General features: G+C 37.9%; 1 protein-coding gene across 4 annotated transcripts in view; it reads left to right on the top strand.

Moving 5' to 3' along the window:
- Positions 1-15411, top strand: part of slc1a9 (solute carrier family 1 member 9) — a 42366-nt gene that overhangs the window by 11753 nt on the left and 15202 nt on the right. The window contains exon 1 of one of the 4 annotated variants that reach the window (XM_039686288.2): positions 175-313. The exons of 1 other annotated variant lie outside the window; for it this stretch is intronic. Coding sequence is in view for 1 of the 3 variants with exons in the window: in XM_039686286.2 (XP_039542220.2) it covers positions 13167-13302 (136 nt within the window). In the remaining 2 variants the exon portion in view is untranslated. Of the gene's footprint in view, positions 1-174; positions 314-8453; positions 8586-13160; positions 13303-15411 lie in introns of those variants that run through there. 2 more of the 4 variants (XM_039686287.2, XM_039686286.2) reach the window with 2 other exon arrangements.

Here is a 15411-nt window from a genome sequence, read left to right as displayed (position 1 = left end):
CGTCTGCACTGTGTATGAGCTTGAACTCTACTTTTCCAGCAGTAAGACACCAAATCGCCGACGTGAGCTGTAAATGAGAGACGCTGAATCTGAAGAAAAAAGTTGAAATAGAACGTTAAGTGAATGCAAAAATTCCCGCGGCGAGAAGGTCTGAGTGCTGAAGTCGCGCGATAAGGTATCTCCATGAAAGGCGGTGAGGGGACAACAGCCAGAGGGAGTGAAAGAGGGCTGGTTTAGAAGAAGAGGAATGGACAGAGTGAAAGAAGACATTATGGTGAAGGAAAAAAAAAAGGACGAGGACCATCTGCTTGCGGTGGGTGTAGAGAGTTCTCAATCTCATAATGGAAAAACACAAAAAGAGTGGGAAAATTGCTTAAATTCAATAGATAGACTGTCTTAGCAAGTGGTTAATTGAGTTTGAGTCCAAATTAATCACCACATGCAAGCTTCATACACCAATGATGATTTTTAAGTTGTTAATAACTGCAACGAAAAGTAGAAGACAGCAGACTCATTTGTTATGTCAGTTTGTGGGAGTTTGAATGTGTTGGATTTGGGGAGCAGCTCTTGAAATAGGGGGCCAATTTGTTAAAGCAATTTTCTCTGGAGATATATTTATTCATTTATTTTTGTACAGCATCTACTGCCACCCAGACTTTTATAGCACTATTGCCTTCTCTCATCCATCTCTTGTTTTCCCCTCCTCTTTCCTTCTTTCATCTAGCAGAAATTTCCATCCCACCAAAACCCATTTCCCCTGAAAATTTAAAAAGATGAAAGGATAAGGAAAAGAAAGGACACAAAAGAGAGAAGTGTTCTGTTACAACCCTGCCCCTGTGAGACTGTCCATGAAAGAGTTAGGGGATGGGGGAGAGAATAAGAGAACGAGAGGGGTACAGAAAAGAGTTTTTCAAATGAGGAACGGGGAACCGTTGTGGAACTTCATATTTAACACACACAAATACAGGTGCACACACACACACACACACACACACACGCAAATACAAAGCTCAGTAAGATCTAAAATGTGATCCGGCCCCCTCAGATCTTTGCTTCTGTCCTCTCCTGATGCTATTCCTCTCTCCTGACGCTGTTCCTCCCTCTTGGCATTTAGTGTCATTCACTCCCAGTCCTTAACTCCTTAAGACTATTCTGTCTCTCTGGTTTTGTCTGAACTTGTTATGTATGCACTTAGATATTTCAACCCCAGGGCTTATTGGTGAGATTGAAGGAATGAGAATGAGAGAGAGCCACAAGAACAGAGAATGATTGAGAGAGAGGAGTCACTGAGGTATTGAGCGAGATGACAAGCGAACAAAGGTAGAAAGGAAAAGAAGGGACAACTCAAACGGAGGTACAAAAGTTCTTACTCGCACTCAAGTGGCTAAACACAAATGCACTGAAATCTCCAACACCTTGTCTTTGAAGGAGAAAAATGTATTTCTGCATCTTAATTTTAGTATAGAATGAACCAGCATTACTTGTTTTATGACCTTTTACCTCTTCAAACACCTCATCACACAAGGACCACACCGCACGTCACTAACACTGAGTCATAAGCGAGAGCCTCAGATGAAATTTTTTTTCAGATGCCGAACCACAGATAAGAGACTATCCTTCGCACGTAACCTTGAGCTTTGGGAAGGCGTTCAATAAATAGATGCTGCATGTTATAATTATACCAATGTTTCTATTACAGTTCTAAAAATGTATGTCATTGTATAATTTTATTATTTTGAGTTTTTATTTTCTATTTTAGTTTGAGTTAAACTTTTGAGTTAAACAAGTTTCGTCAAACTTGTCATTTTGTTGTTGTTTTTTGACATTTTTATTAGTTTTTAGTATATCTGTTTCACGAGTTCACATTTACATCCACTCGTGTCTAATTAGGCTGGATTACCTGAATGTGCTCCACCTGTGTTTAATTCTAAACATGCTCCTCCCGAACTTTGTTAGTTATAACTGCGTTATTAAAATGAATTGTTATAGAATTTCACAGACAGGTCTTAGATTAAGCCTTAGTTCTATTAGGAAACTTTAATTAGTAACTTTCATAAAAGTGCCTTAAAAATTGCTTGTGCAAGTTGCTTTAGTTAAAGGAGCTGTAGGTAAGAAATTTATTTCAAATAAATATAAAAAAATGGCCCTGCCCCTGATGTCACTAGACATTAAGAAATCGTGTTCATTTCAAATACTTATATCACTGGCAACAGTAGTCCAGCCAGGATATATTGTCATTTAAAAAGTGAAGTTGATATTATTGTCATGTTGTGTTTTGGTCTGTTGCTCCACCGATCTATCAATCACAAAGTCAGTAGTGTTGCGGCGTCCGGGTTGCTTTGCTCAAGTTACCACAGCTATAAACATGTCGGATAAAAAAAAAAAAATATTGGATCCTGCAGCCTATCAACCTTGAGTCAGGGGGGAGGGGGAGGGGATACACCGCTCTACAAGAAAGTGATTGCAGTACCAGTTTTGGCCACAATCTTACATACGACTCCTTTAAGATGACTCAAACATGCATTTTAATCCAGACTAGGTTTAAAGGGGGGGTACAATGGTGTTTCATGTATTCAGATTTGTTTACAGTGTTAAAGAGATGGATTATCATGCTAAACATGTCCAAAGTTTAAAAAATATATTCTGGACAAATAAAAGAGAATTTCGGTGCCGAAAATTTTCACTTCCGGTTCCAGGTTTTTACAGGTTTCGGATGTTGTACATTATAACTCGCGCATGACATGGTGTTCTAAAAACACTGCACTCAAGTTCAAATCATTTCCCGCCTCAGTCGGCATCAGACTACGCTTCCCACATATTCACCTTAAAAGAAAAAAATATAACGACACACAGTGAAAATGTGTCATTTACAAAAACCGCTAAGCAAATATAAGTTGCAGTACACATCACATACAGTAGAGACGTCCTGCTGTAGTCGTTGCTGCTGCTCGTCTTCAGTTTCAGCCTCAGGATCTGATTCGGGATCAAAAATGTATGGCTGAATCTGATTGTTAGATTGTTCAATTGTAATAATACTGTAATGTAATATCTAATATTTATTCATTTGATTATTTACATCCTTGTGTTAAACTCTGAAGAAGCTTGGTACATTTTTGTTTCTTTGTGTCCCCTGCTCATAGTGTCTCTGCACATTCGTTTTTTTTCCATGGCAATGGCTATCCCACCTCAAATATCAAAGCAAATTCAGTCTGTTACATAACCATTATAGCAATTATTGAAAATAGCAGAGCTGTCAAGGAGACCGGTATGTTGTCCACGGAAGCTCTCCTGGGCCTGAGGTTAGACTTATACTCTCTAAGAGGCGTCATTCATTTATTACAACACCCCACCCCAACCACACACACATCAGAACTCCACCTTATATACTACCTTAATTTTCCTCACCCCCATCACCACTATTAGCTCTCTCCTGGTGTTCTCTCTTTCACTCTCTCTCACACTGTGGGCCGCAGCATGTGTTTCCAATTTCGGCTGTAATGCACAGCTCACCGCAATCTGACCTAATTTGCCCCCATCTCATGGATCCACCCTCAATAGCACCCACCGTTCCAGACAGGCTAGAGGTCAGAAGTCAAGGGTCGTCTGTGGGAGTGCGGGCCGAATGAGTCTTTGATTGTTGTGTCAGGTCCCGCCGCATCATGGGCATGTTCATCACCAGTGGCCGACTGCTGTAATTTCTTCAGTATTTGGGAATAGAGAGGGTTACCAATGCCTGAAATTGGATTTGTAGTGAGACAAAAGGGTCAAAGAGGGGAGGTCAAGAACAAAGGCACGAACACAAACACAGTTTTTAACAAAACACAGGCTAAAGTACATAATCCCACACACCTTAGATGAGTGGAAGGCCTTGCTACTGGAAAAGAGAGGGGTTTGACCAAAGGATTTAAGAGGAGAGATTGATTTTAGGAATGCCTTAATTATGGGAACGGAGAGCCTACACTCTGTTTAATCCCTAATGAGAAACAGCTTCATATGGAATGGCAGGAGGCAGAAGAAATGGGTGAACTTTAAAAGGAATGATAGTGCAAGAGGGAAAGCTTGTCAGCCTTTATAAAGCACATAAAAGTGTGGCTCCATGCTGTGTGTATTTGCTGTAGGCCCCCCTTTTTTATAATCTAACCCTCAGCCTCACTTTACAGTTCTCATAACACCAATAGAGGGAAAACCATTAACGGAAATAAATGCAACGAGCAACTTGCATGCTGTGGATTTGTGTATGGAATCGGGGCTACCAGTCTTAATGGTTGTTGATTGAGCACGGTGTGGTGGACCGCTGTTGCCGCAGGCATCCCATGGGTCTTAAGGGCTTTATGTTTTACTAGAGTTTATCTTCACTTCACAAGTAGTGTCCTTGAGAAGATAAGCATAGATAGACTGATTATCTTTGAGGCTGGCCATGCATCGCCCCAGGGTTTTGGGCGATGTTTTTTTTTTTTTTTTTTTTCGTGCAGTGAAAGTCATGAGGGTCCAATGTGGATTTCATTCCAATGACCACCATGGGCAACAACTTTTGAAACTTTACAAAGTAAAACTGAACTGGTATGTAAGTGTGCAATAATTTGTGACAGTTTAAAGAGCCATAGAAACATAAAAAAAAACACACTGAAGGAATTTTCCTGTGTTCCAGTTATTCTCAAAGTTAATTTAGAATGAATTAAAAGAACATGAACATGGAACATGAAGTGCTCAGATGTTCCTGCTACATTTATTAATTACATTTATTGCATTTTCAAATTTTCTACGAACATCATATGCTGTTGGTCAGATTGTTTTGGTCTTTTGAGAGGAGCTGTATAAAGAGTTGAATCTAGTATTGAAGTTAGGTTTTATATTTGTACAGGTATACATGATCAAATTTACTTGTTAAACCACATCAAAGTACCTTTAAGCTAAATTCCGAGCCTCTTCTATCTAATTATTTTTTCAATACAGTATGTTCAAATTTGGAATACAATTTGGTTTGATTCTCAAGAAAGCATGAACTTATAAAATGCAATGTAATTTGCATTTAAATATCAATTGTGCCTCTTACGCCTCTTAAAACACAGAAGAAAACTGTTTTTAAGCATCCACGCTGTAAAATGTTTGTTTCATGATTTATCACAACATTTTTTCTTTTGTCAAATCAACTTAGATCATGTATGCAGTTCAGATAACATACTCTTTTGTTTCTGTTGATTAAACCAATCTCCTTTTCATTTAAGGCAACCAATGTACTTTTCTTAAGTTAAACCAACACATCTTTTTTACAGTGCAAAAAGGCAACTGGCTCATTTAACTGTAGGGCATTTAGACGTTTGACAGGCACGTATCAAATACCAGATTACAATGCATTTGAGGTATGCAATTTATAATTTCATGCATTCCCTGGGAACTGAACCCATTATTTTGGCGTTACTGTACCATGCATAATGTTTAAGCTATACAGAAATGTCAGACAATAGCTGAAGCTCATAATGCTAATAGCTGAATATAGCACACAAGTGGAATGTTTCTATCCATGTGTGTGGTCATTGAGGTTTGCATGAAAGTGATTAAATGATGTGTGCTATTTGATTATTACACAGATGATACAGAATAGCATTGACATGTTTTACAAGACCAAACTAATTATGCTTTGTCTTTTTTTTTTTTTTTTTTTCAATTAAATTGGCTTATGCCACCAAATAGTCAGCCACATCTTGTTTTCCTAATAAAGTAACTGATGAAAAGTTTGTCGAAATGGAATGAAGAGGAACAGGGTTTTGATGTAAGTTCCCACAGTTAAACTGCATCTGGAGACAGGGAGAAGAAAGTGAATTTAAATGTCAAACACGAAGGATTGAGAATGGTAAAAACATCGCCAGAAAACCAAGATCCATTTTAGTTGCACTCCTGTGGTCACAGAATCTGTTCCAAATTATTGTGTCAGTTTAATTATTGTAGAAAAATGGGACTAAACGCTGTATCTAATTACAATGTTCCATTTGCAAAGTTGGCGGTTGGTTGGTTGAGATGAGAATTAGCATGAATTTAGTGGGATTAAATGGCGATACTCCGTTTCTCGGAGGTTTCTTTGATGGATAGCAGTTGGCTCATGCTGCGCAGGAAGTATAACACTTGTTTTATCTCATTGTACCTGTGCATAGTCTTAATAGCATTCACACCTTAGTCTTTCTCCTGTGGAAAACAAACCATTCATAACAGCTCCTGGGACTCCTTTAGAAGTATAATACTGCAACTTTTTAAGTTACTTGACTCCTTTTTCTCAGCAGAGGCAGAATGAACCATAAACACAGCTGCTGCAGATTCCGTTGTGATAAATACTGTTTCAGATCTTAAAGACAGGAATCCCTGTCTAAATGGTCCCAAATGGTTGCAAAAGTCTTTAGTGTATTCTCAGAAAAATAACAATTTTGCTGGGAAAAAATATCAAATTAGAGCCTGTTTATAAGTGGTCAGAACTGGTTTTAATTGTAACCTAATCATTTAGAGCAAAATAATCGTTAAAAATAGATAATGGATAGACGTTTCAGTGAAAATGATTTGTGATTAGAAATGTGTGTGTGCCTTTAAACATTTAAATCCTGACTGATGCAGTGGACATGAGCGCTCCCTCCTCCCTGATGTATGCTGAAGGAGAAATGTAACGCATTGTAAATTTTACTCTCTATACAACACCCTGTTGGGTACTGTTTCAGCGGCAGACTTTGTGTTTGAACCACTGTGGCAATTAGCAGGAGATAGACTTACAGCCCATCCGTTGCACAAAAGACAGCGAGAGAGAGAGAGGAATGGACATAGAGGCCGCCCCAGTTTTGTAGCTCTCCTCTGCCCCTCCATCTGTCAGTCCTGTGGGACAGGGTGTGTGATAGCGACTGGAATACGTATGGGAACCTATGTTTTGTTGTATATTTAGGCATGTGTGGATAGAGATTCTCCTTTCATTTCTTCTGTTATCATTTTTATTTACGACCTATCCCTTAGACAAGAAAGAAATGACCACCGAAAAAATGTCATCATTTCTGAACTTTCATGTCATTCTAAACCTGTATGACTTCCTTTCTTCTGTTGGAAATAACTGAAGACATAATAAAAACCATTTCTTATTTAGTTTATACTGCGAAAGTGTTTTGGACCCCTTTTACTTTTATTGTATGGAAATAATGGATTTTACAAAATATATTGTATTATTCAAAGAAAGTCATACAGGTTCGCAATAGCATAATTGTGAATAAATTATGGTCATATTTTCATTTTGGGTTTACTTTAAAAGCCAGGTGTTTAAAAGAGTGTATTACTGAGACTGAGAAACACTATCACCTTAGTATTATTAAATTATCTTGCTCTTTGGACACACAAAACCTGCTGACACCGTAATGGGTCATTTAACATCTTCAGTATTCCTTTTCGCAGTATTCAGCTGGGACAGAACAGATATAATAATATGTGTCGTGAAAAGAACAAAAATAACTGGGTTCTCTGTTCATATAGATATAAAATCCAAAAAAGATAGTGAGTAATTGATGTCTTTTAGTCAATATGCTACTAGATTCCTTGCACGTAATGTGCAAAACCTGCGGCAATGTTTGTTTTAATACAGTTTGGCACACAAAGTGCCTATTCTTTCCACTTCAAATAATTTGAGGTGAGTGGTTGGAGCTTAAAAGAATTGATTTGCTACTGATTAAAGCCTTTAGGGCAGAGTAAGTAGTATTATTTTCTCTCTCTCTCTCTCTCTCTCTCTCTCTCAACAGTGAATCTGGGTGTGTTTGAACCATTTGCTTACATCCAGGAAATCTAATGAGTCTGTGTTTAGTATTATCATGCCATTGCTGTGAATCTGTAAGATACATCAATCACCACATATTTTATGAGGTTCTCAGCAGCCATTAAAGTGACGATTTCAGGTGACAGAAAACATACAGATTGAGTAACTGTCATCTCCTCATATGCAAATACCTGTACTAAGCCCCGCCTCCCTCCTCATCATATATATGGGGAAACAGAGCCACATCGCCATCCAGTGGGTGGAAGTGGGACACATTGAGATGAAATCTGTCCTAGATCATGGATTACTCAGGCTTCCTTAACTCTCTCCATCTTTCTTCATCACTCAGCCTACATATCACCATAAATACGGTGCATAGAATGGCAGTGTTTTTTTCTTCTTCTTTTTAATTGGTTCAATATCTATCTTATATATATAATATCTTATAATATCTTCAATATCATCTGAATTGAACTGATTATGTTTAGTCAGTGAAGGCAGACACAGCTGACAAAGTAACATGATACTGGCCAATTAATGAAATATGTATTTGATTGGGAGAGTGTGAATACTGTACGTTAAGAGTGAAAAGAGGGAAACCGAGAGAGAGAGAGAGAGAGAGAGAGAGAGACTGAGCGCGCAAGCCAGGCTCAGGGAATCAAAACGTTCTTATTAATCTGAGAATTTTCTCAGATGACGCAAAGACTGTGACTCTCACTCCATCTCTCTCTTTCTCACCCTCTGTCCATTCTTTCCACATGTCCCTTTCCTAATGCCTCAATCTTGTTGGATGGGAGACGGCACAACAGAACAAGTAAGACTATCACCAACTACACATCGCTGTTGTTGTTTCTGTTTAAACTTGTCCTTAACCCTCTCAATGTAAGAACTTTATATTTTTGTTCACACTGCTTCATTTAATTCAGCGTGTTTTATTATGAAATGCTCAATGTATAGTTGACAAAGTCATCTACATGAGTTCATGCACTAGTTATGTGCATGAACTCATGCGAGGACTTTGTCCACTATACAACGTTTGAGCATTTCATAATATTACAAGCCAAATTGATCATATCATTGATCATCCATGATCGTTGAAGTGCATCTTTTAAATTGCTCTAGTCATTGGTGTTATTGCTGATGTCATTGCTCAAAACTTAAAAAAAGCATATATCAGTTAACTAATGGCCCAAGTCTGGGATTCTTTGAGTGTTTTGGTAGTGTGAAGTGTCAGAAAGAGTTTTAAGAGTGCAGATTATGAATGTCCTCATGCTTCATTAAAGGCACTTCTCAAACAGGAGTCAATCAGCCGTGGATAGATTGCTAGTTTGGGTCATTGGTGAGAGATGATTTATCACAATAAGTAAAAACCTCTGCGGCTTCAGAAATGAACTGACGAAAGAGTTGATTCTGCAGACATGGAGCTTAAAGACAGATTGACAGGGATTTAGGAAGGTAAAATGAGGGTTCCTGCAGGGCTCGATTAGGAAAAAACTTGCAGGACAGAAAAAGAGAAAGACAGAGAGAGGGGGAATTGGGGATTTATAAATAGCAAAGCTTTAGCAGGGTGAGGCGAGCAGATGTGATAGACAGTCTGTGCTTAAGGAGTTCAAACAACAGATTAATACATTCAGATTATAGTCAGAGATAGAGGGGTAAGGGGGAGGCTGTGTGCAAGTGTGTGTGTGTGTGGATGTGGTTAAGAAAAGATGACCCCGTACACGTCATCTGCACATGCAGAAAAAGCCCCCAGATGGACTAACACACATACCTGCATGTTCTTACTTCACCGTATACTTACTTCTCATTACTTTACATCAGTTTTCTAAACATGCGAGAGAATAAACAATGCAGGAGATTGGTTAGCTTGAAAATAATGTGCTAGCTGTAATGAAGAAGTGTGAATATGTTTGTATTAGTGTTCTGGCATTCAATTTGTAGACTGCATGCAGTACAAGGTCTAAATCAATATTTTTGTCTTGTTAAACTTCCTTAAAAAAATCATGCTTAGAATATATCTAGAATTAAGATTCTTCCTTTCTTATTTCTGCTATTTCCATATTTATTTATTTAATGATTATTGTAAAGCTGGATATATGCTCAGCGTGGGGCATGATTAGCCTTTCGGTTTTATAATTTTGCAACAGTTTTCTGATCCCATCTTGTCCCGTACATACACCATCTGTTCACTGAAATAATGATGCGAGTTTAGCTGAATATAATACAGATTGTTGAATTATCCCAATTACACTTTGCACAAAATATTTAATGGAAACTCAACCACTTTCTGTACACCACAGTGACTCTTAGAAATCTCTAGAATCAGTTCTAATCTCGTGCATGAAATGGCCTGTTTTAAAGGGATAGTTGACTACAAAATGTATTATCAAAAATGATCTAAACTTCACCTTTTGCTTATCAGTTGAATTGATATTGTTTTAAGGCTGTTTTGTATTCCTGCAGCTCAAACGGGAATGCATGGACGGATAAAATGTATACCTTGAATGCAATGTTAGATCCTTTAAAACGTCTGCCATTGCTGAAAATACTGATTAAGAGAGTAATTTATTGCAGTGGATAACTGGAATGTCGAACAGTATCTTATTTGCTGTAACACAAATAATTCCTGTAGCTCATATAGTACAGTACTATAGGTTATATGTTTGATGGGAATGTATGATGCAACTGATCAAATATATATACATGTTTAATGCAAATCTCAAATATGCATGTTGGGTGTAGTTTGCATAGTTCATGTGTGAGGTTAAAAGACAACTGTGGTGTCCAGTCCACCACTGTGTTGCTTTTATTTTCTCACTGAGGCAGGGAGTTAAAGGATTATATCTCTATCCCTTTGCAAAGCCCACACCAAACAATCAAGCTCAGAAAATAATCCTCACTCCTCACACTGACCACACAATCACATACTCTTGTATCAGTGATTCATTGATATTTCTGAGGTGGGTAACCCTATGTTTTATACAGAAACAGAATGTAGGTCACATGTAGGTTGAAGTTCGTATTCTTCAATAGTTCTCCTGTTTAACTTTAGGCACTAACTGGAAAATTGCATCTGCAATGTGACACAAATGTAGTTGTTCACGGTATACTTGTTGCATAACCTAATATCTTTGTTCGAAATTGTTTTGTTTTTTTTCTTCACCGTCACTGACGCTCCAGCAAATAAGGGCAGCCAAACCACAAGAAAGGCATTCTTATCTCCTCCAGTTTACCTGCTGAAAGCCTAAGGTGGTTAGAGCAGGTGTCTGGTTTGTTTTGATGGTTTTAATAAGGGTTTTAGGCACTTGTCAACTGAGACTATCTAAACCAGGCTTGGTCAAGGTTTAGCTCCTTCTCACTAATCTCTTTCTCACTTTTTAATGCTTATTGTGATTCTTGGCTAGCTTTCTAAAGAGATTCCCCCAAGCCTTTCTCTCTTCCAGGGATTTGGGTTTGTCCACAACTTCAAGTTTTCTGATTGAAGGAGTGAAAGTGATAGGCCTATCTCTCCATCTCAAAAACTTCTTCGGGCACTCTGCATAATACCCCAGCCAGAATCTTTCCTTTCCACTCTTTATGATCTAAAAGGAGGCCGACCCAGATTGGGTTTGTTTTTTGTTTTTTTTTGCTTGTTTTTGGCAAGCTGTAGTTTTGCCACTGGCTAATCGTTTCATCCATTCCATTCCTAAGCATCCTGTTCTGTCATAAAGAGCTTGCCAGTGTAAATCAAACCTGTTCTGTTTGTTATGGCTAAAGTCCAGCAGCTTAGCTATAGGCTAAGCTTCAGGCATTTGTTTGGTTGCTTGTTTGAGGAATTATCTCAGGTAATGTTCGTCAAGTGTCGGTAAGTGGAGAAAACAAATAGTGTCTAATGCTGTGTAGAGTACATAGTCCATGCCTCGGGATGCGGAAGCAACCAGCAAGTTAAGACGTAATTTTATTTTTGTGATTGAGGTTTTGATGTTGTTCACTGAAAATTATAATACTGAGTTGCTATGGGTTTTGTTTAAACCCTTTGATCTTTAGTTTCACTTTGCACCCCCATAACTATTATTTGAATAAATTAAAGACGAACCCAGACCCCTCTTAAATCCACCGAATGCTTGCTTTGCATGCATTGATGTTCAATTTATTTTTACACTGCAGCTCTTTGGAATGCTTCATTCTGATTGGTCAGTTGTGGAATTCAGTGTTCACCGTGGCAACGCAGTATATCAGATATTCATGTCTCTCACTGTGGATTCGGATCTTTCTTGTTTCAAACCATCTTGTCTGATGATTGTAAGAGCTGAGAGGACTTCAGTATTTAGATTACTGTAAAATCATTACGATGTTTGTCTTGTTGCTAGGCTGATTGATTTGTACATGTATAAGTATAAAGCAATTTAAACACAAACCAGTATTTAATCTCCATATTTATTTATTTAATAATTATAGTAAAGATATGTATAGATATGCACCACATTGGGCCTGATTAGCCTGTCGGTTATAATTTTGCTATAATTTTCTAATCGAACATTATCTGCACTCAAATAATGATGCACGTTTTGCTGAATATCATACCGATTGTTGAATTATCCCAATTACATTTTACACAAAATATATAATAGAAACTCAACCAGTAGTTTATATAAGCCACAGTGACTTTTTATTTGGAGTCTCTTGGATCTCAGGCATGAAATGGCATGTTTTAAAGGGATAGTTGACTACAATATGAAAATGATGTCCTCATGTACTTATTTACCCTCATGTGGTTCCAAACCTGTATGACTTGTTTTTTGTAATACAAAAAAGAAGATATTTTGGGATATTGTGAGTGAATTGCTGCTTTGTGTTACTACATCATTGCAAAGGCCATCAAGTGTGTGTTTTTTTTCTTTTTCTTGAATTCTTCTGAAGTCTATGTGATTTACTTGTTGACTGTCATTGCACAGCAATGTTTCACTAAAACCCTGGCCTTTTTTGAACCTGTGACCTCCCACTTTGGTGTGCCTGAACATTATATATTGAGTTACAATCATGTTACGGCCAAAAAAAGGGATTAGTAGAATGTAGCAGCGCTTAATTTTTATAGGTGCAGTTCTGGCATGTTGTTGCCTGTGTTTCAATGTGAAGACCTTTGTGAAAACTGGTTTAAGCTCACGACTTCAGGGAAAATTGTGAGGTATTGTAAAAAGAGATGCAGAATCAGGGGTCATAAGCTTCTCTCTCTCTCTCTCTCTCTGTCTCTCTCTTCCAATGAGGCTTCACAGAGGATTATGTATGTGCAATTGAAACTTGGCAAATGACTTTTCTCCCTCCCCCTCCAAAAAAAAAAAAAAAAAAATCATTTTAGCAATGCTGCCAATCCGTCTTTATGTCTGAGCAGCAACTGTTGTTTTAGTTTAAATCTGAGATGAAGAACAAACAGATGAACAGGACAGGGAACATCCAGAAAAAGAAAGAGAAATGGAGGTCAAAGAATAAGAATCACACAGCACCAAAAAACAGCATGGATAAAATGGGCAAAAAGGCCAAGACGGCGAACTCGGGTAAGTATTTCTCTCGTCTAATTATTTTAAGACAAAAGAGATGAGCATTATTCTTCATGATGATACAATTCACTAATGTTTGTTATAAATATAAATGCCACTGTCTTTCAGCTCTTGCTTTCTTCAGAACATGTGTGTTTATTCTACATGTCTCATTACTCAACCAGTTTCTCTTTCTTCAATCAGTGTCCAGTTTCATGCAGATGTTTATAATGGGTCGAGGTTGATCAAATGTTTATTGGCCCCACTTGGCAGTCATATGTTTTTGTAAAGGAGCAGGAGTTATTCCCATGTTGAGGTTTGTGTATATGGGTGTGCTTGAAAAGTAGCAGTTTAGAAGATTAAAAGATTTGAAGGGGGTTAAAATGTTTCCTGTGAGGCTTTTGTGTCTTTGTGATCCATGATCTCTATGCTTTTCAAACCAAAAAAGACGGCCTCCATTTCAGCATCATTCGATTTCTCTTTATAAAAGAGGCGGAGCCTGAAAAACAGTTGTAAGATGCGCATGACATGAGGTGAAAATCTCTTGCATGACTGTTTCAGATGATCATACGGATCACAGAATTGCCAACTGCTTGATGGCGATGAGAAAAAGCGGCATGTTGTGTGTGGTGCAGATGTCCTGGGAAGCTTTTAATAAACTGTTGTTTATAAATGTATGCAATTTAAATTGTCAATACAAAGACTTGGTCATAGTCAGTCATAAATCAATCATTTAAAGCCTATATGCTGTTTGACCAACCCGGTCTCATCCCAAGACGTCATATAACTGACGTTTTGGGACGTCTTTTGACCATACGTCAATATTCGCCTTTTTAGGGCCCCCTTAAACGTCGGTAGATGAGGTTATGGGATCCTAACTCTACCCCAAACCTAAACCTAACCCTAAACCTAACCCGTCACCTAACTGACGTTAAAGGTAAAGTGTCAGTTGTATGACGGCCCGGGATCGCCATCTACCGACGTTTAAGGGGGCCCTAAAAAGGCGGATATTGACGTATGGTATATTTGACAGTCAAATGAGGCCTTGCAGTACATTGGCCTCCAGTGTCATGAGCACAGATCTTGACAGATGAAAATAAAATTGACCAATTATGGTAATATGGTGTGTTATGTGTCAGCATGCTCACATAAACGCAGCAGATGGTCGTTCAACGCTTACAGATGCAATTACATGAACTTATCACTCTCCAGCTGTAATATTCACCTATGTTGCTGATGTGAAACATTTGTGGCTAGTCTATCCTCGTAAGGCTGTTAATCTTATCCACAACTACAATTTGGACATCTCTAATACGACTTTTATACACAAACTAGTTTGTTGTCATTGTGGCAACTGTTGTTTTGCATTGCTACCACTGCTCATTTGCATTATAGAAAAGAGAGCTTGGGGTATTGGGAAATATATTTTTCCCAATGTATATTTCCCAGTGTATATTTCCATGCTTTTGAAAGTCCTCCATTACTGGTGTACCGTATGTGTAACAAAATATTTTTAACACGCTCTACCAATCCAATTTGGGGTCAGTAATTTTTTGAAAGAAATTGATATTTTTACAGATCCATCAGTGCATTAAACTGACAGTAAAGTTTTCTTTTCAAATAAATGGTGTTCTTTAGAACGTTTAATTCAACAAAGAATGATGAAAACTTTATCACGGTTTCCTCAAAAACATTTTGCAATATCACTATTTTTACTGTATGTTTGATCAAATAAATGCAGTCTTGGTGAGTATAAGATACATTTAAAAAAATAATTAAAAAAAAACACCCTATGACATCACTACTGGTGTGACCAGAGAATAAAAGGGGGCTTGTAGCACACATTATCCTCTTTCTTGTCTTCAGGAGCCATTTTTTTTTTTTTTTTTTTGTAACGTGTTAAAGGCATTTATGGCAGCAAAATCTTTCAGGATAGCCTACATCTGTGTCAGTACTATCTGACAACTGATGATACATACGATCTGTGCCTGATTTCCTTGGGTGAACTCAGTTGCTCACTCAGTCCTTGAGGTGTCTGAATGTGAGCATTGTGAGAGTTTCTCAATAAAGAAACTCTGCTCTCGTTTGTCCCTTCTCTCAAGGGATTTGGGACAATCATCTGTGCCC

Source organism: Pimephales promelas, chromosome 3 (assembly GCF_988280905.1).
Source record: "Pimephales promelas chromosome 3, fPimPro1.hap1.1, whole genome shotgun sequence".
Taxonomy (NCBI): Eukaryota; Metazoa; Chordata; class Actinopteri; order Cypriniformes; family Leuciscidae; genus Pimephales; species Pimephales promelas.
Note: the sequence above shows the minus strand (reverse complement) of the source record. Positions and strands in the feature narration are given on the sequence as shown.